At 51.2% G+C, this 24555-nt stretch overlaps 3 protein-coding genes across 3 annotated transcripts in view; 2 read left to right on the top strand and 1 right to left on the bottom strand.

The window, feature by feature from the left end:
* Positions 1-1822: 1822 nt before the first annotated feature.
* LOC8050864 (thioredoxin-like protein 4A) lies at positions 1823-5482 on the top strand. Its single transcript, XM_002434503.5, has 3 exons — positions 1823-2097; positions 2537-2692; positions 5120-5482. The coding sequence occupies exons 2-3, from the start codon at positions 2540-2542 to the stop codon at positions 5393-5395; spliced, it is 429 nt and encodes a 142-aa protein (XP_002434548.1). The 5' UTR covers positions 1823-2097; positions 2537-2539; the 3' UTR covers positions 5396-5482.
* Positions 5384-13331, bottom strand: LOC8050865 (nucleolar protein 12). The gene is made up of 5 exons (XM_002434504.5): positions 13014-13331; positions 12009-12114; positions 8314-8359; positions 6585-6732; positions 5384-5505 (listed from the first exon to the last, which is right to left on the bottom strand). Exons 1-5 carry the CDS (start codon positions 13079-13081, stop codon positions 5418-5420), a joined length of 456 nt encoding a protein of 151 aa, XP_002434549.2. The 5' UTR covers positions 13082-13331; the 3' UTR covers positions 5384-5417.
* A 77-nt stretch (positions 13332-13408) lies between these two features.
* LOC115326497 (TATA-binding protein-associated factor 172) overlaps positions 13409-24555 on the top strand; it is a 49191-nt gene continuing 38044 nt past the window's right edge. Inside the window, exons 1-15 of the mRNA XM_029987386.4 lie at positions 13409-13673; positions 14556-14679; positions 16119-16230; positions 16304-16435; positions 16991-17163; positions 17988-18137; positions 19080-19238; positions 19353-19448; positions 19889-20065; positions 20895-21032; positions 21692-21813; positions 22755-22890; positions 23088-23192; positions 23491-23598; positions 24208-24255. Coding sequence (XP_029843246.2) covers positions 13663-13673; positions 14556-14679; positions 16119-16230; positions 16304-16435; positions 16991-17163; positions 17988-18137; positions 19080-19238; positions 19353-19448; positions 19889-20065; positions 20895-21032; positions 21692-21813; positions 22755-22890; positions 23088-23192; positions 23491-23598; positions 24208-24255 — 1791 coding nt within the window. The 5' untranslated portion in view covers positions 13409-13662. The remainder of the gene's footprint in view (positions 13674-14555; positions 14680-16118; positions 16231-16303; positions 16436-16990; positions 17164-17987; positions 18138-19079; positions 19239-19352; positions 19449-19888; positions 20066-20894; positions 21033-21691; positions 21814-22754; positions 22891-23087; positions 23193-23490; positions 23599-24207; positions 24256-24555) is intronic.

Below are 24555 nucleotides of genomic sequence, written 5' to 3'. Positions count from 1 at the left end.
CGGAAGCTCCTCCCACCCCTTTCCACTTTAGCAGAGCAAAAGCTGGAGAACATGTCACCTCCTCTCCAGTGTTCGCCCTGCCAAAGTGGAAAGGGGTGGGAGAAGCCTCCACTTCCTTCTTGACCTACTAGGACTGATTAGAACATGAGACGCAAATTATACGCATTGTTTCTTTGCATTCCTATTTTCATCTCTTTTTTTATGTTTGTGAAGTCAGGTTAGGAGGCTTTGTGCATCCCTTCATAAATAACAGAAGTTTTCAAATCGGAAAAAAAAATATCACATTGCAGGTTATTTGTGTTTATGTTTATTTGTGTTCTTTGACTTTACGGGTCCATGACTTAATTAATGCACACACGGAACGTTGTTAATGAAGGCGAAGCAATTCCCAAATTCTTGGATATTCGCGCCTTGTGTTCCCTCTCGGCAGCTCAAAAGGCACTAAAAACTTAGTTGCAGCCAAACAACATGCATAGCTTTTTTCCGCATTTTCCAGTCAAAATTGTACAGATACAGAAACGTAGACGAATTTTATTCCTATACCCCACACGTTGTTTTGCATTGGGTCCTATGAAACACCTTGGCACAACCTCGAATTTCTGCCCCACCGTAATTAGCGAGGACTCTAATAGCGCCGGAATCATAGCACGCATCTAAATTAAAATTTATATATATATATTCGTAAGTACTTTTTTATTTCTCGGGTACGTTTTTTTTTTTTTTTTTTGTTGACGCCAATACCGGTAGCCCCTGTAAAGATGTCATTCCCGCGTACACCGACGCACTGCGGGCAAACAACCTTCACAAACGCCAACCTTTTCGGCCGAAGCATCCGAAGAGGTGAGCGTTAAAGGGGTCATGAAACGATTTTTCTACTTCTTCCTCCTTAGCTTTAATCCTCAACTCAAATGCGAATTGTGAAATCACGTGGTCGTGACATTCCTTCGGCACCGGTGCGATGACTCCTAGCTTCCACCGTGCTTTTTATGCACACCATAGAACTTGTCATTCCCCAGTGACAATAAGTTCCGTCGGGCACTCATTGGCCACGAACGCGAATTCAAATATTCGTCGACGGATTGATTGTTGACGAGCGCATACGTCCGAGTGACGCAGTTCTCGTGTCCAATGCATCAGCTGGGCTCTGCTGACGTCAGTTTGGCGCCGGTGACGCGCTTTTGGAACCGCGGATGTATCATAGTAAAAAGGCGGAGAGCTTTCGAAGGCAAGAAGGTACAAAATAGTCCGCTATATGTTCAAATGTTCGTACCGAAAAGCTGGCTTTTGACTTTCTAGCCTCTTTCTTTTGGCCAACTAAACGATATGCGATAGTAAAGTCCCAATTTAAAATTATTCATCCCAACCCAAAATTCGTTTCATGACCCCTTTAAGCTCTTCTGCTGTCAAAAAAACAAATTTTTTTTTTCGTTTCTTTTTTTTTTCTAGTTGACCTTTTTGGTTTTTGTGACAGAAATCGAAATACCTCAAAAATACGTTTTTGTTGTTTTTATTTTAGATTAAAATTTATATTAGATGCATTGAAAGAAACAAAGACCTCGCGGCCTAATGTCGTTTACCAGGAAAACTATGGACTTTTACGCATTGGTACTGAGGATCGGAGCTTAATCGCACACATGACCAATACCTCACTTTATTTTAACGCTCCCTCGCCCGTACTAAAAACGTTTCATTTTTTTTTTTTTTTTTCTTTTTCATCAATTTGCGCGAGTATAAACAGTGTAGGCTAGGTGGCGCAAGCTGCCACCCAACACAGCGGGTGAAGCAATACACAGATAGACACACTATCTATCCATTTATATTCACGATTTTCGCGAATCTTCTCATTTCAACAACGTGTTCAATGAATGGGGTTGTATAGTCGAACCTGTATCCCTGTGGCTCCGTAGCCAGCAGTGGATAGTTAAAGGTGCAACTCACGGTGAAAAGACTTGCGTCACTTCGATCTTTCACCGGCGTTTCCTCAGTCCTGAGACTTCCCGCAGCGCGTAGTGCGCTGCGAGATGCGTTAGCTGCCAACTTCGCGCATTCAACAGCGTACCCCAACCTAGCGACCTCGCTCCCCAAACACACAGCAAGGTACGTAGTAATGACCTATGCGGTAGTTTACACTTTTTGTTTTCACGGGAACTGATTTGTGGCCATACACGGGGGCCGTTTGAAGTACGGCCCGCCGAGTTCAGCACTTGTCGATCGGCCGTCAGCTGTGCAGGTCGCCAACAGCATACCGTCGACGTTTGAAACGTATGCACAACAAACAAGGAAAAAGCAAACTAACAATAAAACCGATCAACAGTTCATCTTAAGATGACTGGAACGCTAGAGCCTATGTGGGCACTAGGACGCATTGGAGAAGAACGAATGGATGGATACATGCAGCTGAACCCGTTTGAATCGGGGGGCGGCTTGCACGACCTAGTCATTGTTTCTAAAACCAACAATGAAACGTCTACCAAATACACAAACGAAGGCAAGCGGGGATACATCCGACAATGACACGTGCCATCTGCTTTTGCAGGCCATGTCGTACATGCTCCAGCACCTCCACAATGGCTGGCAGGTGGACCAGGCCATCCTGTCAGAGGAGGACCGGGTGGTGGTGATCCGCTTCGGCCACGACTGGGACCCCACCTGCATGAAGATGGACGAGGTCCTGTACAGCATTGTCGAGAAGGTCTGCTGCCTTTCTCCTTCGCTCATGTGGAAGCTTCGACTCCTTTGCCTTGGTAGCTTCGAGGCAAAGTGCCGGCCTACGAATAGTTCCAGTCCTGGCCCAGGCGCCCGCAGTATGACGGAGGTTCATTGCAGAGAAGGCGCCCTGTAGTGGAGATTTCGGTTGCACCTCGAAAGAACTCCAGTTAGTCTGAACTTATTGGCAGACCTATGCTGGAGCATGTCAGATCCCCTTCGCTGGTTTAGCAAATCAAAACCCAGCATTTGCTTTTCGGTGCACGCTCAACGCTCGTAGCTACGATCACAGGGACAATTTGTCAATCACATGATGTCACTTGATGAAAATAAGCAGTGCTCATTTGTCACATTCAAGGAGGCTTGAGCCCATCGTGTATGGACTGGGCTGCACACTTATTTGGCTTTCCCGTCAGCTTCTCGGGGAGAAAGTTTTTAATCTGGCAGTGAAGCGGAGGCTCCGCTTGAGAAATATTTCTTCTCGAGACGCTATAAACTTGTAACTAAGCCCAGAAGGTCAGCGAGACCCCTTTACCGTCTAAACCGAGTGTAGAAGCGGTGCACAATGGATCGCTGCTCCCACACTGAAACAGTGCACAACACACAAGTGCTGACTTGCTACTCAATTTATGCACAAAAAGAGGAAACCGTGCTGACAGTCAGGCAGTCCAGAGTGTCACTCGCCACAGAACACCATCTAGCTAAGGTGTCTTTGGCTTACCTAAACACGAGGTTTCTGTTTGAAGCAATGTCACTGATGGGTGGAAAATGCAGCAATCCCCCAAGCTATTAACACAATGTGCTTCCAAAATTTTGAGTCATCTTGTCTCGATAATGCCCAATTATTGTAGTGCCATTAAAGGAGCACTGACACCCCAAAGGTCGTATTATTTTTTATTGTATAAAATGATGCAAGTTATAGTAATAGATACGCAAAAAAAAACGCATTGCAAAAAAATATTTCCGCGCGCGCGCGCCTTTTTATTTTTAGCATTTATATTTCCCACGCTCACCTCCTTGCTTCTTTTGATCGGTGACGTCAAAAATCAGGAAATTTAGAAGCTTTGTAGGCGACATTTCTATAACATTTAATAACGGCAATCGTAAAACATGTTTTTTAACGCAATTGCAAACGCACTACGGCCCCCCTTTTTGAAATACCAAAAATCGGATTTCGTTGTGATGTCGCCTCCTGGATTTGTATCCTCCCTCGGAAAACTTGGCGGCGCTCCACCAGAGGCTTGTCGGGGAAGAAACCGGTTGTTTCCCGCGCTGGCGCCATTCTATCCTGCCTGCTCGTCTACTCCTCGCTTCGGGTCGCGGTAGCAACGGCGGAGGTCCCAAAGAAAGTCGAGTCGCAGGAGACCGCAAAATTTGACTCACTGCACTGGCACAGATCACGCGGGAACTTCAAATTTGGCATTTGGAAATTGTTTTTTTAATTCAGAAATACTGAATTCCAAAGTTTCGAATTTTGAGGCTAATGTCCCGGCATCGTTTTCAATCGTTTCGGATATTTAAAAAAAAAAATATGATTTTGATGTGTCAGTGCCTATTGAGGATTCGAGAACATGAGTAGGATATTGCAACGTGCGGGGAGGAGATGACTACCCACCGTAGATTTCAGTGAAGAATCATGCTCGAGAAAACAGGCATTCAGGCACCGGCTAGTTTGGCCCATCTAGCTTCTACCACACGTGGGTGGCTATGGCGGTTCTGCCAGACTTTCAGCACATTTTCTTCTTTCTTTTGCGTATAAATTCAGTTGAGAGTCAGCGCTTGTGTCATGCATGTTCCTTTTTTGCTGCCCTTTTTTTTTTGTGTGCTGTTCTGTTTGCCATATCTTTATACCAACACGCCCAGCTCACCACACTTCTGCACTCTACAGACCTTTTTCACAAGGGCGCCGCCACCTTGAATTGTCGTCACTTCCCGTGTGGTCGAAAACATTGTTTTGCCGTCGCCACACCAATAGAAGACATTTAGGATATAAACATAACCGTCGCACATTCCAGTTTTGCCTCCCCTCTATTTTCTTACTATTTACAGGTTGAAACGTTTCATTTTTTTCGTCGCCCACACCGGATATGTCTCTTAGGTGGCCGGGGACGAAAGTATGCTAAAAAGGTCTATAGAACTTTGCAAAAAAAGCTCTCTGGCCGCTGCCTTTTGCGACTCGGTCAGAAATTTCTGCCACCTGCCCGAGTTGTGGAAACCCGATCGATTGGCGGGGAGGCAAAAAATTACTTTTGGTTTCTAGGCTAAGTGGCGCAAGCTACCACCCGTTATAAAGAGTGCAGCCGTGAGCATATATCCATTCGTGTTTAGTTAGACTAGCTCAAATATTATTCGAGCTACACTAATTCAGCCTTCCACTCCGTAATCCGAACGTCCCGACTCGGCCCCCGTGCAGGTCAAGAACTTTGCCGCCATCTACCTGGTGGACATCTCGGAGGTGCCGGACTTCAACAAGATGTACGAACTGTACGACCCGTGCACGGTCATGTTCTTCTTCCGCAACAAGCACATCATGATCGACCTGGGCACGGGCAACAACAACAAGATCAACTGGGCCCTGGAGGACAAGCAGGAGATGGTGGACATCGTAGAGACCGTGTACAGGGGGGCACGCAAGGGCCGAGGTCTGGTCGTCTCCCCCAAGGACTACTCGACAAAGTACCGCTACTGAGGCGGCGCCGGGTGGAACCTTTTTATTGCCTGCGTCTCTTCTTGGGCCCCTTCTTCCGCTTGGCCATGGGACGGCTGCACTGGCCCATCTTTTGATCCAGGGCCTTGAGCCTGCAACAGGATGCGGCAGTTCGGCGTCGGCACGCTCCGCGGGGCACCGCGGCGGGAACGACGAAGACGTCGCTCTGACCGAGAATGCTCGTCCTCGGAGTTCCCCCGCTAGACATGTACGGGGCATGCCGCAGTCCCTCCTCCGAGTAAATGCTCGCGACAAATACGCGCAAATCTTGCCGTTTCGGTGTCTTTTATTGGTGTGCCACGCGCGGCCTGCGGAATTTGCAACTGGTGCGCTACCTGCGGCGCGTCCGATTTGTCGTCCCCAAACTTCTCCCTGACGACGTCGAAGAAGTTTTGTGCTATCGCATGATGCGATCCTACACTCTGTTGTAGGTAGGATTTTGTGTTTTCCAAGTTTATGTTATGTGAAATTAGGAGGGTGTTTTTCTAAGTATATTTTTTGCTGCGAGTTCGGGGTTTATCGCAGTACTGTCGAAACCGGTTATAACGAAATAGGGGATATAGCGAAGCGATCAGGATTTCCCATTCCCTTTTGCACTTCCTTATAACCGAAGTCGGTTATAACGAAATAGTGGATATATCGGAGTGATTCCCGACTCCCGTTGACTTCGTTATAACCGCGCTGGACAGTATGTTTTTGTTAGATTCCCAATTCTCCGAAATTCTAAGTTCAATTTCACTCCACAATGTGTTTTTTTTTTTTTTTTTTTTCGGAATAAAATAGATGTCTGGACAAAAACATACACTAAGTTTGCAAACAAATATCATCAATATCAAGAAATATTTCTGTGGCTGCATATGGCATTGGTGCCCTTGCATATGGCACCACTAACTGTCCCGAGACAAATCTTGAAAACGAGCGGTGCTCAAATAAATGTTGGTACTTTGAAATGGCCAAATCCCTGGTCGCAAAAAACATTAAGCTTCCCTCCACACACTATGGAACTCTAGGGGTTCACATCTTTCCAGTGCTATAAAAACACAACTCCTTCTCCCTCTAAAAAGCACAGCTAGTATGGTTTTAACTGAAAACTGGAATTGTTGTTTTTTGCGGAACGCGTGCCGGCCGGAGCAAATTCCTCGAAGCGACGGAGACTTGTGACGGCCCTTACCGTCTCTTGTGGCTGTCGACGGCCCGGCCCTCCTTGACGGCCTCGTCCAAGCGGTCTGCCAGGAACTGCTGACCGCTGTCCAGGCTGGTCACGGTCACCGTGTGGTCAGCCATGTCGTAGGTCACGGGCTCGCCGTCGTCCTCGCTGCCTGCGTCCACGGACACGCGTTTGAGTGCTCGCGCGACCCATCCATGCAGCCTCGAAGGAGGACCCAAATCAGAAAAGGCCGGTTTCACATTTGCGTTTGCCTAACCCACTTATGACGAGAGAAGACGCTCGTGCCACCTGGCAGGTCTCCCCCCAAAACACGCTAGATGTGCGCGTGGCCTCCGAGATTTTTGGCGCGCAAGGCTCATCTGCGGCCCTCCCGAATGCTCGGCAAAAGGAGCAAGCAGTGGAGCTCCTCCGGAGCTCCGCGATGTGGGGCGAGTTTGAGCCACGCCGACGTCGCAGCAAAAAGCGGCGTGGAAAAACGAAACAAATAAACCGTGCCAAAGCTAGGGCACGAGCAGCGTGACATTTGAACTCTAGTCTAAATCACTGGCACGCCCCGGCTTATCTTAATCTACCTCTTTTTCCGGTTTTAAGAGCAACCCTAGGATTTCGAAGTGCCGCTTTCTCAGAAAATGAATGGGTGTTGTGATGAGAAGCAAGGAGTATAGTTCCCACAAATGAGCACAATTTCACTGCCCACCTGGCAAACATACTACTCCTTGCATCCCAGCAAGCCCAAGCAACGCAAGCAAGTGAGCAGGCTTGATATATTAAACTAGCGGCTCGCAGCTATTTCCGCAGTACGACGGCGTCGGGCATGCTGACTACTACACCACACAGCCTCTCGTACGCTGAAAAACCTTCAGCCTAGTTACATGCAGTTCGCGGGCTGCCTAACAGACGGTGCCTGAGTGTTGCGCTTTGCACTTGAGCATGTTGCACTTGAGCTTAACGCAAATTGGTGAGCCAGTCTTTATAGACCGGAAAATATGGTAGTCATATCTACTGGTTCCCACACTCGACGAATCGAATTCTCGTCTCGTTGGCCCGTCAGTTGAGGGGCACAAAGGAATCTGCAGAGGGGGCACGGCCTAGTCACTGGATTCCAGAAAAGCAGTGCCAAGCTCCTAGTTTGGTCACCATTTTGGTCCACTGAATGAGCAGCTTTTCTCTAACCTCTCCATTGCTGGTGAGCGGATCCAAATTCACGGTAACAGATTTATAGATACATTTCTTGTATACCGAAACTTTGTTGTCCACACGCCGGCGAAACGAATGCGTACCGCATTGCCATTGTGTGCACCGTCTGCTTGGCGGCACTAAAAAATAGTTTTCCAGTCTTCAAAAAAAAAAAAATAATTGTGAGAGATCTGTGGAAATAAGCATGACTGACAAGTTGATTACGTACATGGTGCCAAAAACGCTTATTTTGGCGAGGGGCACTTTCAGCGTGCTGATGCTCCACATCCATTTTGGCGCGGCTGGTTCAGAACGACCCTTTCGAAGGTTTGAAAGGACTGAAATTGCGATTGCCATGGCAAGAGACTGATCAGCCAATCGCCCAGCGAGGGTTTGTTTGTCCGCATGTTAGTATCCGTCTGCGTGCTGCTAGCAGGCAGGGAGGGCAACGGTGCTACTTTCCCGGGATGCAGCGACTTCGAAACAGCCGACAACGCCGAGGCATTGGAGCTCAGATCCCACGGGCCGTGGGCTCGGATGGAGAGGAGGGACTCACATGGGAGGGGTCTGTCCTCCAGGAGTTTCTGCAGGACCTCCCGCTTCTGCAAGGACAAGGCTAGTGACAATGGTGGACATACATTTTAGAGCGCAGCTCTTAGGGGCCCGTTTCCGGCTTGAGCGACGTCGCCGTCGGCGTAACCGCGCGGTGCATCATGGGAAATGTCCCATAATGCACCGCGCGAGCCCCCCACCGGGGTCACGTGACTTCGTGGGGGGGCACGTGACCCCCCCCCGAGGTCACGTGACTCCCCTGAGGTCACGTGACCCCCGCCGATGTCGCGTGACCCCCCGATGACGTCATCGACACTGATGACGTCACCGTCATCCACATCGTCATCATCACTGATGACGTCATCATCAGTGATGATGACGATGCGGATGCCGGTGACGTCATCAGTGATGATGACGATGTGGATGCCGGTGACGTCATCAGTGATGATGACGATGACGATGTGGATGCCGGTGACGTCATCAGTGATGATGACGATGCGGATGCCGGTGACGTCATCAGTGATGATGACGATGTGGATGCCGGTGACGTCATCAGTGATGATGACGATGTGGATGCCGGTGACGTCATCAGTGATGATGACGATGTGGATGCCGGTGACGTTACCGACATCCGCATCGTCATCGTCATCATCACTGATGACGTCATCAGTGACGTCACTGATGTCGTCACCGGCATCCGCATCGTCATCATCACTGATGACGTCGTCAGCGACGTCACTGATGACGTCACCGACATTCGCATCGTCATCATCACTGGTGAAGTCATCAGTGACGTCACTAATGACGTCATTGGTACCCGCATCGTCATCGTCACTGATGACATCATCAGTGACGTCAGTGATGACATCATCGGCATTGGGGGTCACGTGACCCTCAAGGTCACGTGACCCCCCCCTGGTTAGTCTAACCCCCCCCCCCAGCACCCTTCCCTCCTCCTCCTCAAGAGCTGCGCTCTAATTCGGCGTTACAGGGAGTTGTAAGCGGCTTTCACTTTTGTTACAGATAAATAGAGCTACTAGGGATTTTCGTAGACCATGTATTAGCATGTCTACTGTTATTTAAGTTTAAAGATTACGAAACTGTACGGGCTAAGAATAAAGCACATGGGTTTTTTTTATGGCCAAGCGCACCGCAAGGTTCTTTTCTCGTGAAACTAGAGAAAAAACACTTTGACCCAGTGAAGCATTTACCTTGACAGAAGTAAGCTATGTTAGACAACCACACCACTACCATTCTGCCGTTCGCATCCTGTAGAAAGTCGCGTACCGCCGCCGATTCGCCATTTCCCACGTGGTCCGTCAACAAACCTAGTCCAGCCTGGTTCTTTCACGGGAGCAGGATTCCGCTCCCCGTTTATTGGTACAATAAAACAACGCTACAAAACACTCAATCTAAACTACAAATACACGCGGCATTACACAAATATTTACAAATGCACGTTAAGCCAAAAGCTAAACACAAAGAAGGCCCCCAGGCCTCGTGTCCCGCGATATCCTAGATCCGGTCGCCACCCACCTGCCTGCGTCCCGGTCTCGTCCGAAGTTCTAAGAGGCTCTCCGCCCTCTGTCTACCGAGTATATCCATCGATAGGCGAGGAGCTTTCTCCTCGCCCACCACGGGGCGCCTGCAGCGCCATTCGGTGGCTAGGAGAAAAAGCGGCACGTCAAGAGCCGAATTTGAGATCCCGATACACCCCCCGGCAACACGACCATGCGATCGTGTCTGAGGCGAGGCAGCCACATAGCTGCCTTGTGGCCAAGATCAGCAGAATGGTTTGATGGGCGCCCTCGCGAATGCACGGTGCGTCAATCCGTAAGTAACAAACCAGATTTGTAATCGCTCGGGTCAAAATTTTAAAGGCACACGTCTACAAATCTTCTCTTATATTTGCAAAAAAGATAGCAACACACAGGGTGAACCGCAAGTGAGTGATGGAGGCCTATACACGGTTCGCATGTTACGTTATAGCACCATGTTTGTGGTCATTCCTGCTCAGTCTTGCCACTTGGAAAACTGAGTTCGGTCAGGCAAAATGCACGCTGTGGAACGAACACGCTGGGCAGTAAAACCTAGGCAATGGCAGCCGATGCAAGCCATGTATTCGCCCTTTTTAGAGGGCAGCTCTTAGGTGCCCGTTTCTGGCCTGAACGCCATCGCCGCGTGTTGCATTATGGGACGTTTCCCACAATGACGTAACGAAGGTCACAAATGACGTCACGACGAAGGTCACGACCTTCACGAGTGACGTCACAAGGGAGGGGCATACCCTCCTCTCCATACCCTTCCCTCCTCCTCCTCAAGAGCTGTGCTCTAATTTGGCGTTACAGGGAGTTGTAGATATCTTTCATTTCTTCGTTTGGCAACACAGTCGGTGGTGCCGTCTGTTGGGTAGTGCAGGCATAATTCTGGTGCGTGCACATTTTCTCTTTCTTTTTTTAATCATTATTCTGCCGTAAAAGTGATCTACGACCGACGGCACTACAAGCGACCGTTTCCCAAAGGTGGCACATAGATGTGATCTCGCAGAATACTGCAAAACCTGCCGTCCGGTTCAGAATTCTCGTACTTCGAATAAATACTGCTTAGACTTATTCCTCGACATCTACAAGCTATAAAACGTGCAATAGTTCTTTCTCCGTGCAAGGGCAGTCGCAAAAACAAGAAAAAAAAGAGAGAAGCAACGTTCACTCCCTCGACTCGCAACTACAACAAGCGGCCACGTGATCTGGAGCCAATCATAAGCCACCAATGTCTATCAAAGCCACGCACTGGGGTTGATAGAGCACGGTACACATGCAGACTTGCACACACAGTTAAGGTTCGGCTATTCCCGTCATTGCAGCGACTGGGCACGTGCCACTACCCGACGAATGCACGTCGAGACATTGATTGTCACGAGCCCTTATCGAATGCTCGCGCAGTGCTCGTGTCTATTCTACGAGCTGCATTTAAACGTCGTCACCGCGGGAATCGCAAAGCATGATGACGAAATACTGGCGATGGCATGACTGACGACGCCAATGTAGCGATTTCCAACAACTTTGCCGTCAAGTTTTGCAAAGGACGTACAGAAAGAAAACGTCCCCTCTTATCCTTGAAATTATGCGGCGATAAAGAAGCTTCTTGGTCGGTGGCATTGCGTGCAAGTATACTTGGGTTCCACTAGTGCCAGTAAGCTTGTGTAAAGTGAGAAACATTCCTGACCAATATTGTTGCATGTTTCCATGTTGGTACCACCACGTCTAAACTCGCGTGTGTAAGAGTGACTACAGTGAAATCCTCTTAAAACGATAATAGGAAAGCCCGAAAATTCAATTGTTATAACCGATTATCATTGTACCTGGACTAGAAACTGATCGTTTCTACTCTAGAAACTGATCGTTATAAGCTGTACATCGTTATATGTGGATTGCACTGTACATGGCTTGCGCTGATGACACATCATCGGCCGTTCCAAAGGACCTTGCTGCATTGTGCACATATGCCTTCTGCAACCTGTATTTTATGCCACTGAATTTTTTTTTTCTTCGCCAAGACCGAGTAGGAATGACCATGGTATGCTGTAACGACATCACATGTAAGTCGAGGGGTAGTGTGCAACGGGTGGTGGTGGTGACGAACAACCGAGACGCTCGCTCCTCCATCCAACACCGTGCCAGTGGCGGGAAAGTGCCCCACCTCTGCCCTGAGTCGCCTCTTCTCTTCCTGGACCCTGGCCTTGAGCTCCTCCTGAGCCTTCTTCTGCCGTTCCTTCTTGCGCTTCTGGAAGCCCGTCAGGAAGTCCCTGAAAGGTGCAAAAGAGTTTGTCGCAATTGCATGTTTTTTATTAATATTAGAAGGATTAATTCTGATGCTTTGTACAGGTTGCCTACGATGGATCCTAGCGCTGTAAAACGAGCCGGGAAAATCGGCGCTTGCACATAGAAAGTTCAAAGTATTGTCAAACGTCCATAGAGGCAGTGCATTTTACCCAGTGAAATTTCAAGGCTAACTCCCTCTTTGTGAAAAAATAAATAAATAAAAAATGAGGTCAACAAACGTGCCTGGGTCAACGGCAGACGTGTTCGCAGACGACCGAGTCGGCGTTGGTTACAACTGGCGCCATATCCCGGAAGGCACAGTGAGCAGACGACAGAGTTCGTCGTCTGCTCGATGCACTGTCTCGTCGAAAGGAATCGAGGTACAATGTTAGGGCCGAAAATCTCGCAAAAAAATTAAGATTTATTAAAAAAAAAGATCAAGAACATTTGCACGAACACGTTATGACGTGTGGGGAAGTGACTTCGTAGCGGTGACACGGTGTTAAACTGGAGTGGCTCGCAAAAACAAGGGGAGCACACGCAACCGCAACTGCACTGCACCATAATCGCCACGATAAAGATGCTCATTATTATCATTATTATTTGCAGCTGCCTGCCGACACTTGGTACACCACACAGCGAGCACACGACATCGGCGATTTTTGACGCTTCACCACGAGAAGCTACTGGTCATCACGAACGTTTAGCGCTTCTGTTGGAGATCCAAGTAACAACGCTCTACCACACCCAGTACCTTTGATGACAGCGATTCAAGTCTAGGAAAAAAACGGTCAAAAACATCCGACCACTCGCTCGTGTGCAAACAGTTTGCTATCGCTGGAAAAACAGAAGGACGTTGCTAATGCTTTCCTTGACAGCTCACCTACGTTCGTCTTCATCGAATATCAGGTGGATCTTCTTGGGGGCCCTCCTAGCACGCTTTTTCTTCATGGCAAGTGCAAGGTGTCACATTAATCAGCGTTCTTCGTGCGATTTTCGCTGGAGAAGTCAACCGCGCTGGCTCGGCTTCTAGCTTGGCTTGGCTCGTTATTATGGCTCAGCTGGCACCTTATTTTGATTGCAGAAACGAGAATTCGCAAAGGAGGAGTAATTTATATGTTTAGGATAACTCATTTATTAAAATAAAAGCTTTATAACTTCATAAATGTTTCAGATGTTTTCATCTCACTTGGCAAAACTGGTTCCATTTTACACAATTTTTTCCACGATCGCGGTTCGAGAGTGTACGCTCAGCGGGCCAATCGTCGTCCTTGATCCGCGTATATTTGGCATTTAAAGCAAGATGGCTCTCAGTATAAATATAAGAGCGGCTATTTCCACATCGTGTGCGAGGAATAAAGGGTCGTTCGGGGTTCTGTCCACGACGCCCGTCCTCCATTCGATCTGGCCCGTGCGGCGTCCGTGCGCGAGCGGCCCAAACCCCTTTTGGCGGCTTTGGAAGTCCCCGTGCGGCCCTCCATCGGTTGCGGGGGGCCGGCATGCTGACGTGAGACAACGTACGAGACATCAACATGACCAGCAGGTAACGCAGGGGGACCCTTTGACGTGCGACCCCCGAAGTCCCCCCGAAATCCCGATCGCCGGAGGCCTGGAAAGCTCGAAGGGCCGCCGTGAGCCCCACTGGCGTGCAGGCGATCGCCGAGTGATCGTCAATAGCGCGTTCAGCGTGTCGCTTCGTTGGAATCATCGGTGTCGCTTTCCTGAGTGCTCGTGACATTTTACAAGCGGTGAAAAATCGAAGACAAAAAAAAAAGAAAGAAAAGAACAGAACAGAAGCATGCGGTCCTGGTGAAACTGCCACGAGCGAAGTCCATACACGATTCCAATGTTTACAAATCCACATCCCAGCTTGAGATCTGTACTGTTCAGCACGCTCATGTTCGGCGCTTTGCAGAGCATGTGCCATTCGCACGGATGCTAAAAAAGAAACGGCACCGACCAGAAGCACTTTTCTGGAAAGGTTTATATAGTGCGTGTTACTTTTAAGTACGAGCGTAAGAGAAGCTGCGAGAGCGATCTCTGGGCTGTCAGCGTCCCTGCAGCCGAGCACGCGCGCTCATACACAACAAGCATCGTTTAGGGCAACAAGCTCGTGCTTGTAGCTTAGGCTTCACTCACATGAAAAGTGAACTAAGCTAGAGTGATCATGCAAGTAATAAAATATGCTTGCCAAAGCGCTGGCGACGCGAAAAAGTTTCGACAATAAAGGGGTGCCGACGAAACATCATCTGGCGGTCAGTGTCCACCAAAATACGCGCCAAAAAAGTGTACTTAGGCTAGGGAAGCAGACGTCCGTGACGTATTTCGAAGACTCGGTGCTTTGGAAGTCGCCATAACTTTTCCTTACGGGGGGGAAATGGATGTACAGACAGACACTGGGGTTTCATCGGGGCTCTGGCCGCAGGTTGGACCGGCTGTTCCTGCTGCTGGACACGGGGTCTTCGCCCGTGACCCGGCGAGCGGCCGCTCTGCAGCTGGGCGAAGTGCAGCGCCTGCACCCTCATGAACTGCACCACCTCCTCGCCAAGGTGGGGCCCCCTTGCCGGAAGATCCTTTGAGCCCCTCGGACGCCGATTTAAAGACCCACGTGCTGGCTTGGTGCCTCCTATTGGGTGTTTTCATTGACTTCATGACGTCCATCACATTGTTGTTACGAGAGCATGTGCCGAGGGCGAACGTTCGAAAGATGTATTCAACACCATCAAATGGCGTAGTGCACCGTGAGGTTTCATCCCGCCGACAACTAGCTACACCAATGTCACGTGAAAACTCCCTACACTCTGTTCAGCCCCGAGTCAACGGTGTGGGGGAAGCTAAATGCTTGTTGAGCCGGTATTGCGTCCATCTTGTGGCACGTGATTGCACTCTCGCTCTTACCCAACATGTTGACGGCAGGTCCAGGCGATGAAAGGGACGTGTATGGTTGGCCCAACGATTGTATAGCTCCCACCGCACCGTCAGCTGGGGAATTAACAAATCATAGATAGAAGGCCGTAGTGCCGATTTTTGGTGTCGCCCACAAAGATCAGCGTGGGGTACAAATTGGACGCAAGTGGTCCGTTGGCGTTTGGCCGGAACTCCCGTCTGCGCCGGTTGAACACGGGCTCCACCCAAATGCCGACACAGCAGTCGTGACCGATCGGTGCCCCGTGCTGACCTCCGGTGGCTGGCTTAGAAACTCCAGCACTGTGGTCTCATCATCTAAAAAAAGTTGGCTGGCCAGGCTTTGCTTTGTTTCATCTTGAAGAGGCACTAAACTACTCTCTGCGACAGTCTATTTACAGTCGCAACTCAATCTTTGGGCTCTGAACACCCTAAGAAACCAAACATTACATTCATGCGTGGCCGATTTCTCTATTAACATCGGCATCAAAAGATTGGTTACCTCAGAATCATCGCAGACACCAGGCGGTGCCGTCACACGAGTGCCCTTCCTTGTCTCATGGCGCCATCTGGTGTCAATCTTTTGACACAGATTTTAATAAAGAAATTAGCCTTGCACGAATATAATGTTTGGTTTTTTAGGATGCTTAGAGTCCGCAGACTGAGTTACAACCGTCAATAAACTATCGCAGAAAGTGGCTTAGTGCCCCTTTGAGCTTGGGCGCTGTCAGAGCTCAGAAGGCGCACAAACACATACACACACACTCTAAACCTAAAGTTACGGTACACTTTCCACACTTGATTAGAGAAGCCGGCAGATAACCGCGCTTGAAAAGGCAGCTAACGGCACAGTGTTTTTTTTTCAGCGTGACTTCGTCGGCCCCTTGGCTCATAACGTCCGCTGTGCGTGGACCTTAGGTTTGCACATTTTGACCTTAGGACCTTAGGTTTGTGCGTTTCACTTTAGGTCCACGAGAACTTAAGTTAAAATGCACTTTAACAAAGGCTGTCCCCTGCTGAGGCCCTCAAACCATCGTTTCGTGTGGAGCAGATTGCCTTAATTGCACGTCGTCTGTGCCCCCAGGTGCGCAAGTACCTGCACAGCGCATGTTGGGACACGCGCATTGCGGGCAGCCAGGCGGTGGAAGCCATCGTCTCGCAGGTGCCCCAGTGGGACCCTCCAGCAAACGAAAAAGGCAAGCCGGTCTTGCTCCCCCCTTCCCTCTGAATCTTTTGGGAACCTGACCCTGGGGACGTCCCCCTTTGCAGGCGTTCCGGGGGGCGAGGGAACGCCGTGTCGTCTTCGCTTCGCACACTTTGACATCCGCATGGTGATGCGGCATGGGGCGGACCTGCTCGCGTCGGAGGGCAGCGAGTTCGACCTTGAGGAGGACCCTCTCGGTGGGTGGCGGGACGGGGCTGCTTGGGGTCGGTTTGAGGGATGATGCGTCCCTGGAATTCCCTTCTGGCGGCAAGGTGGGATTGTGGGGACAGCTTCGTACTGCTCGTTGTACCCCTTTTGGAGTCATAGGGCATGCATAATGAATCTAAAGGGAAAGGTCTGCCGTCTTGCGACACATCTTGGCTGCTTCGGAACTGCGGAGCATAGAGGCATACGTCGGCCTGGTTGTCAGGCCCAAATTGGTGGCGAGGCTTTATTGATTGTGAAAACGCAGCGAATTTCCACTCGCGAGGTCGGTGCTTAGTCTTTTCTGCCTTTATTTTGTGAGTAATTGCTGGCGTCATGCGTGGTTCAAAGTAAAACCAGCACTCGAACAACTTGAAGTTCTTGTGGCAGGGCTAACGCGCCTGTCCTTTCGTCTGCTTTCTTTCATCGCTCTTCTGTCACTCTCATTCTCGTTCTTTCTTTCGGGACCACCGATGTTGGTGCTTACGATTTGCCACACTCTGCTCCTGTCCTTGCGTACTGCATGCATAACCCTGTGGCACGCGCAGTGGGCCAGTCGAAGGAGATGCTGGCGCACCAGCGCCGTCTGCTGCACCAGCGCCTGGGCCTGGAGGGCGCCGAGCGCATGGGGCTCCTGGACTCCTCGGAGCTTTTCTCGGCCGAGGACCTGAGGGGGGACGGCTGCAGCCGCTCCAATGCGGATCACCCCGTCTCAGACAAGGTGTGCATTGACCCGTGGGGGTCATCCCGGGCTCTCGGGGGGGCCTTATGCCCCCCCCCCCCCCCCTTCCTCCTCCCCTAGTCTCGTTCGCTCATTCCACACAGACAAACTGTCTAATCAGCTTTGAAACAAGCGCGTTTGAGGACAGATCCGGGGGGAACTTTCAGAAGTGCCACCTGGGAAAGTCCCTCCTAGTACTTAAGTGTCTGGAACGCGTCTTTCACCGGTGTATTTGCCGGTTTATACCTCCCGTGCACCGAAAGTGATTCCAAAGTGGCGACAATTAACATTGCAGGAGTCAGCATGCCATTCAGTCAGATGTCACATTCCTGGCAGTTGATCACAGAAGTTTTGGCAAAAGGGTGAGGAATGCAAGTGTCACTGTCGTTTCCTCATCCCAACCCTTGACTGCCGAAGCTTCCTTGAACTGCCAAGCTGGAGAGTGACTTACGGTTTGACGCTGGAGGTCGCTCTATATGGAAACAACAGGCACCTACTGTCTCCATACCTGCCGCCTCGTCATGGCCAGGATCGTGGCAAGCAACAGCACGACACTGCCACGACGTCGCCGGACGGAAATTGAGGAACCACAAATGGGGACGCGATAAACACGCCAGTCGAAGACGCTTTCCGGGCGCCATTCTGGCAACGGCCGACATTTTCGAGACGCGCGGTCTACTTACCAGCAGTGAAACGAAGTGTTCATCATTATCCCTCATTGTGGGCAACCGTGCGAATGCCCTGTGCCTGCGTCTGGGTGCCTGCAAGTCACGTTTACTCTGCGGGCTGTAGAAATTGAGACGAGGCCGCTCACGTGTCTGCAGCGTGATCTTGCCGAGATGCTGGCCCAGCAGGGATCCACGGGGGCCCAGAAGCGAAGGGCTAGCGCGGCTGCGGAAGCGGGGCCTACCAAGCGCCCCGCGGGGTCCGTCAAGGAGGAGCCCCGCGAACAGGGGGAAAACTTCTGGGACGAGGTGAGTCGCACCTTATGAGTTAACATGGGTTGAGCCTCCCAGAGGAGGAACGTCTCTGCAGTTTTGAAGTAGAGGAATGATGTACTAGTCAAGACTTGGACGCGAATGCTCGACGGAGATCTGTCTGGTTGGGTGGAACAGTTGAAAAAGGAGGACGTCCGACCGAGCCATAATTGGGAACCCAACGTTTCGAGGCTTCCACGGCATCTTCTTCGGGTGGCTGCGGCGACAGCCGTTAAGGAACAGTATTTTTGTTTTCGTCTTTTCTTATGGTGCAGCATTTCTTTCCGAGTCGGTGATGAACACAATCAGCTTCCTCGGCGCTTTACAATTCGCCTTTGTCCATTGGCTTCGAGATATTGCCGACTAGAAGAGAAATGTACCGCCGTAAAAGAGGGCGACAACGAAAATACTGCTACTCAATGGTTATTGCCTCAGTCACCCCCGAGGAAGAGGCCGAGGAGGACTCGGAAAGCTAGATTCCCAGTCGGGGCCTGGCTGGACGTCCCGTTTTTTTTAGTAAATGTAGTCGAGATGCGCTCGTGAGACCGCGAGGTCCCAGGCTGTCGGTCGTCCATTCATCCATTCGCGTCACGTGATATTTGTTTACGCGCTAGTGACCAATGGGTGCCTCCAGTTTGTTGCCGCTTACAACGCTTGTTTGCCTCTTGCGACAGTTGGGATTCTGAATGCGAGGTTTCAAGCAGTACATTCGGGAGATAATTGCAACATCGTTTTGCTTTCTTGCAAATTTTTTTGGCAAGCATGAAGGTAAAAAGCACTTCTTGCTTTTCACATTAGGCACGTCGGTGAAAGCTGGTGACATTTGGCAGCATTAATTCTGCACAACAAGATGGTTTGAGGTGTTCAATCGAAGGCTCAACCAAGAGTGTTTGCTGGCGGGGCTGGTGGTGATGCGTGAAAACCCTTTTTCCCCCCCAGGGTGGGGAATGGCCCCTGGAGGCCTTCACGGAATCCCTCTGCCAGGACCTGTTCAGCGCCTCCTGGGAGGTGCGCCACGGAGCAGCCACGGCCCTGCGGGAGATTGTGCGTCTGCACGGCCAGGGGGCCGGAAGGTGCAGCCGCATGACGAGGGAACAGGCAGGTGTCCTATAAAACTGTCGTTAAACGCACTCACTAGGAGGCGCAAGCCGCCATCCGATTTGAAAGGTTCAGCCACGTGCGCTCGTCCAACCATTCTTGCATGCGCCACAGATGGAGGCTGCCAACCAGCTGTTCCTCGAGGACCTGTCCCTGCGGCTGCTCTGCGTCCTGGCCCTCGACAAGTTCGGAGACTTTGTTTCGGACCAGGTACACTTGTGGGAAGAGTTAAAGAGTAAAAGCTGGTTCACAAACTTGCGTCTGACTTCAACCAAGTGCACCCCAACTGATTTCTAAGTTTCTTGTGACTGTTTACAATTTGCTACGCGCACGGTCGTAAGCTGCCACAGGAAGCTTAAAAACTGGTTCTTAGCTTCTTCAATCATAAGCAGTTGCAAGTAGGTAAACCAGCCTCTCACCTTCCTGGAGGACGAAAAGACGTTTCCCGCGATTTCAGATAAAATTTCAGATACCTGGCAACACTGATTTTAAGCAGACAAGATGGCTGCAGGGTCGTTACTTTGAGCCATAGCGTATTCAGCGTCTTCAGGAAGCACAGTGCCAAGGGCAGCACGTTCGGGGCTGCCGTCAACTCCGGTCGGCTGTGGCTCGGTCGGTTGACGATTGGCCGATTCCTGGCCTCCGGACAGGTGGTTGCCCCCGTGCGGGAGACCTGTGCTCAGTGCCTGGGCCACATCCTGTCCCTGGCCGGGGAGGCGGTCTCCTCAGGGGTCCTGGGGGTATTGCTGGTGCTCCTGCGCTGCCCCCAGTGGGAGGCCCGCCACGGGGGACTCCTAGGGCTCAAGTACCTGCTGGCAGTTCGCAAGGTGGGCACCGCATAACCCCTCCCTGAAAACGAGGCCATAGCGCCAGGTTTTCTACGTCGCTTGCTGGAGGCCAGCGTGGGTACGGTGCCTGGGACAAACGGGTCTTCGGAGGGCGTGTTTTTTTTCTACTTTGTTTTTTATGGCTTGTTGAGAGTTAATCATTCCTCTCATTTTCACCCGATTCACCTTCGATTTTAGGTCGGCCATCTCTCGAGATATTATGGTATGCCGCTGCGCCATTGCCAGGGTCGTGGCAGGCAACGGCGGGACACTTCTGCGACGGGGCAGAAATCGAAGAACCAGATTTGAGGACACTTTTGGTTGTACACGAACACGGCACTAGTATCCAACTTGTTCCCCCGCTCTGGCCTCCGACAGGTGGCGTTGATAATCCGGCGCCACAGCCCAGTCATCTTAAGGCCCTTCCCCACACTTGCATTTGCTTAGGACCGAGCTCTCGCGATTCTTTACAGCAAGGGGCACGCTGGTGCCATCTATGAGGCGACTCTGGAACTGCATTTCACTAGAACGAAAGTTTTGCGGTGTTTGCGAGGTTGAATATATGTGCCGTCTACGAGAAATGGTCGCTCAATAGTTTTTCAAGCCAAGAAAGAAAGAACAATGTGGGGAAAAATCGAAAGTATGCTGAAACTTAAAGTGTTTCACGGCTACCCGATAGGTGGTGCCAGTGTGCTCTCTTATCATAAGAGAACCCAAGAGGTTTTAAGGCACACGGTCGTATGAACTTACAAGTGTACAAACCAGTTTTTGGAGATGTGGGCGACCTCCACCGCGGTGGCTGTGCCGAGACCCCTTCTTTCCACTGCAGGATGCCTCACTGCTGATGCCCTCGGTGTTTGAGCCCATCTTTGGGGGCTTGCAAGACCCAAATGACGACGTGAGCGCCGTGGCGGCCGCTGCACTCCTGCCGGTCACGGACCACCTTGCCAGTACCCTGCCACACCAGGTGACCGTCTGCCCCGTGCTAAGTCTTCCTGTTCTGTCGGGAATGTTTTGGTTGAGGAAAAGAGCAGTAGGTAATGTGTCTAGCAACTAGTGCAAATGGTGCAAACCACTTGCGCCAGTTACCCGACGCAATGCGATTGGACAAGTGCTTGTGATTCAATGGTCCGATCGTGATCGGACCGTTTGCGACACATTGCAGTTGGATATGTTTTAGGATCCAGTTGTCCAATCGCGAGTGGATTGTTCACGGCACATTGTGATCTGATGGTCCAATCGTGATTGAACTGTTCAGGGTATATTACAATTGAACCGGTGCTTGCTATCCAATTGTGCAACCGTGATCAGGCTGCCGGGAGCCCATTGCGATCGGACCAGTGCTTGCAATCCGATGGTCCAATTGCAATCGGGACTGTTCGGGACACATTGCAATCAAACCAGTGCTTGCGATCCACTGTTGTGATTGCGATCAAACTGTTCGGGACACGTTGCGATCGGGCGGTGCTTGCAATTTGACGGTTTGATCTCAAACGGACTGACGCCTCCAACCGGCAACCAATGCAATCACTGGACCGATCGTGACGTCGTGGCGCCTGCTCGCGAGACGCCGATGCAGACACCGGACACGTGTAGCGAGCCACAGTTTGTTGCGGGTGTGCCCAGGTTCCTCGTGTGCTGCGCGCCCTGTGGGACTCTCTTCTAGAGCTGGACGAGCTGACCTCCTCGACCAGCTGCATCCTGCGTCTGCTGGCCGCGCTCTTGTCCCAGGAGAAAGGCGTCGCCCGGTGGGTGTGCCACTCGGCAACCTTGGGGCTGGGGGGCATACCCCTACAGTTCATAGAATAAATATCGAGGAAAAGGTCCGCCATCTTCTCGTGCACTTCGGCTGAAGAAACGGCAAAATGTGACTTGTAGGGTCGGTGTCTAGTTTTGACTAGGGGGGTTAAGAAAGCAGGTCAAGCTCTTCCAACAAAGCCCTCCACTCTTTCCACTTTAGCAGAGCGAACTCTGGAAAGGGGTTTGTCCCGCTTTTTCCAACTTGCAACAGACTATGTAGAACGCAAGTTCGTCTGCTTCTTGAGCTGGGGTTGCGGTGACATCAAAGTGCTGAGCTTCGATTGCCTCCGATTGGAGGGATAGTGGGTATACCCTGAGGCAGCTAGCATTGAGGTCTACTCACAATTCCTTTGTCAAAGCCAATTGGAGCTCGGCGTTCTGACGTCGCTGCAGCCCTTGCGCAAGAGGCAGACGAACTTACGCTCCACATACTCTCTGACAAGGTGAGAACAGCATGGAGGAGCTTAAGAGCTTCGTACCTTCAGCAACGCTTCAGCATCTCAAGCGTACGTGCGCAGCCAAAGCGGGGCACAAAACATGGATCACGTGCAGAAGGCCGGGCATTCAAAAGGTGTGCCCTGCCATTTTCACTCTGTCAGTGGCTATGTGGCTTTACTTTACAAGAAAATAGTGGCACTGCACACCGCATAAAAAGAAACGAAGTCGAAGAGCGCTCAAACAACTTCAACTCGTCGCAGCAAAATGAATGCGCTTAACCTTTCACCCGTTTTCTCTTTCAATTTCTTTCTCGCTCTTTTCCTCGATACCACGGACATCAACATCTCCAGTTCGCCACGCTCTGCCGAGATCTTCCTTGTCATAGGGCGCTGCAAAGCTGTGCCCTACGACGCGAGGGTCTTCCGACCTAACCCCGTTGCCCCCCGTGCAGCTTGGGGGAGGAGCAGCTTCCCCTGGAGCAGTGCCTGCCCCGCCTGTGGAGCTTCCTGTCGCACAACTCCGTGCTGGTGCGACAGTCGGTGCTGCGCTCCCTGCTCGTGCTCACCTCTAAGGAGGAGGGGCACCAGGTGAGGTGCGCCGCCACTGCAGTGCCCGCAACGCAACTCTGACTGGCGTCTTTACCGCGTCCAAAATTGTGGTCCCCCGGAAACCGAGGGACCCCTTTCTTGGACGCGGTAAGCAGATCGGTCAGAGGCGCGCTGCGGGCGCAGTACGGCTATCGCCCTGGACAGTGCCCTGACTCGCCCCGTCTGCCCTCTGCCAGCCCCCAAGCGACTGGCTTCCCCCAGTGCTGCCGGACATGCTGCGGCTGCTACTGCAGCGCTGCCTGGTGGAGAACTGCCCGGACACTCTGCAGCTGATCTACCAGGTGAGGGGGACGAGGGTGGGCAGGGGCGGGGGGCCATTTCTCGTGGAGTAAAAGGTTTCCCTTGAGAAACCCCCGTTCCATGTGGAATATAATGTTCCACAAGAACCTTTTGTTCTGTGATAATAAAATGTTCGACAAGAACCTTTTGTTCTGTGATAATAAAATGTTCCACGAGAACCTTTTGCTTCGAGAGAACGAAAAGTTCTCGCGGAGCGAGGAAGCACCAGGCAATGCATCTGCCGGCGGTGGTAGTGGGCACTTGCCAAGGGTTCCTCCCAACCGCCCCCCTCGCATCCAGGTGTGGTCCCAGCTGGTGTCTACCGCTCCCCTGGGTCCCCTGTTGACGGCAGCCTGCCCCTGCCTGGGCTCCTGGCTCTGCCTGCTCATGCACCCGGCACACCTACAGGTAACGCGCAGCCTCCTCGGCACAAAACGAGGGCGTCGGACACGGCGACGCATGTCTCTCTTACCATTGACGTCGTCATCTCGCAAGTCAGTAGTGCGTGCCGCCTTTCTCTGTGGTAAAGACAAACATTTGTGCATGAGCAAGTGCATTGCATTTTGGTAGCCTTAAAACACTTCCGGTCTGCATACGACTAGAGCGACAATTTTGCGGTAGTGACGAGATACAGTCTACGCACCGTCTATAGATTGTGGCCGCTTGTAACATTGCGTGAATCATTTCAAGCAAACAACAAAACAAATGTTGAATGAACAAAATTTGGGAATACTAGTATAGGCACTCGGGCAGAGTTCCAGGGCTACCCAAATGGTGGCAACAGGGTGTACTCTCGTAAGCCGTCCCCAGTGGTCGCTGCGCTCTTGGCCGTGCTCTGGTGCAAATGCGTGAACCGGCCCTTGGGATGTCGTCAAAAAAGCTTGCAATATTTGGGCGTAAACTGAAATGCGCTACGGATTAACTTGGGTGGCCCGCCGCCGGCGCTACGGATTAACTTGCGTGGCCCGCCGCATCTGCTGCAGCCCGGGTGCTCGAGTGTCGTTGTGCGTCTTGCAGGTGGACGTGGTTGCCCTGCAGTGGCTCGTCCTGCCCCCGAAGGTCAAGGTGAGACGTCTGCTGGCACCTCCTCAAGCATTGCTTGCGCGTTTGCCGAAACGGCGTTTACGTATGCGAGGAAGAAATCCTTTGGCCTTTCTCCGACGAGTTTGCATCACACTCTTGCTACTTGAGCTTTGCGGTGGGGGCACGGAAAGGATACTCAAGCGGTGCAGTCAAGCGCCTTTATGTCGAATGCATCTACCACAGAAACGCATGTGTAACAAAGTAAGACAGAGTCCCGGCCATTCTCGTATATGTTCAATACGTGTTTCTCTGACTACTGCAATGAATTCTTGTTTAACGGTA

This window comes from Ixodes scapularis, unplaced genomic scaffold (assembly GCF_016920785.2).
Source record: "Ixodes scapularis isolate PalLabHiFi unplaced genomic scaffold, ASM1692078v2 PGA_scaffold6__148_contigs__length_123643588, whole genome shotgun sequence".
Classification (NCBI taxonomy): Eukaryota; Metazoa; Arthropoda; class Arachnida; order Ixodida; family Ixodidae; genus Ixodes; species Ixodes scapularis.
Note: the sequence above shows the minus strand (reverse complement) of the source record. Positions and strands in the feature narration are given on the sequence as shown.

Excerpts from the sequence above, each read along its gene's own strand:
- LOC8050864 (XM_002434503.5), top strand. The coding sequence starts at position 2,540 with ATGTCGTACATGCTCCAGCACCTCCACAATGGCTGGCAGGTGGACCAG. Across the intron at positions 2,693-5,119 it reads TGTACAGCATTGTCGAGAAG|GTCAAGAACTTTGCCGCCAT; the intron begins GTCTGCTGCCTT and ends GCCCCCGTGCAG.
- LOC8050865 (XM_002434504.5), bottom strand. The coding sequence starts at position 13,081 with ATGAAGAAAAAGCGTGCTAGGAGGGCCCCCAAGAAGATCCACCTGATA. Across the intron at positions 12,115-13,013 it reads TTCGATGAAGACGAACGTAG|GGACTTCCTGACGGGCTTCC; the intron begins GTGAGCTGTCAA and ends TGCACCTTTCAG. Across the intron at positions 8,360-12,008 it reads AGAGGCGACTCAGGGCAGAG|AAGCGGGAGGTCCTGCAGAA; the intron begins GTGGGGCACTTT and ends TTGTCCTTGCAG.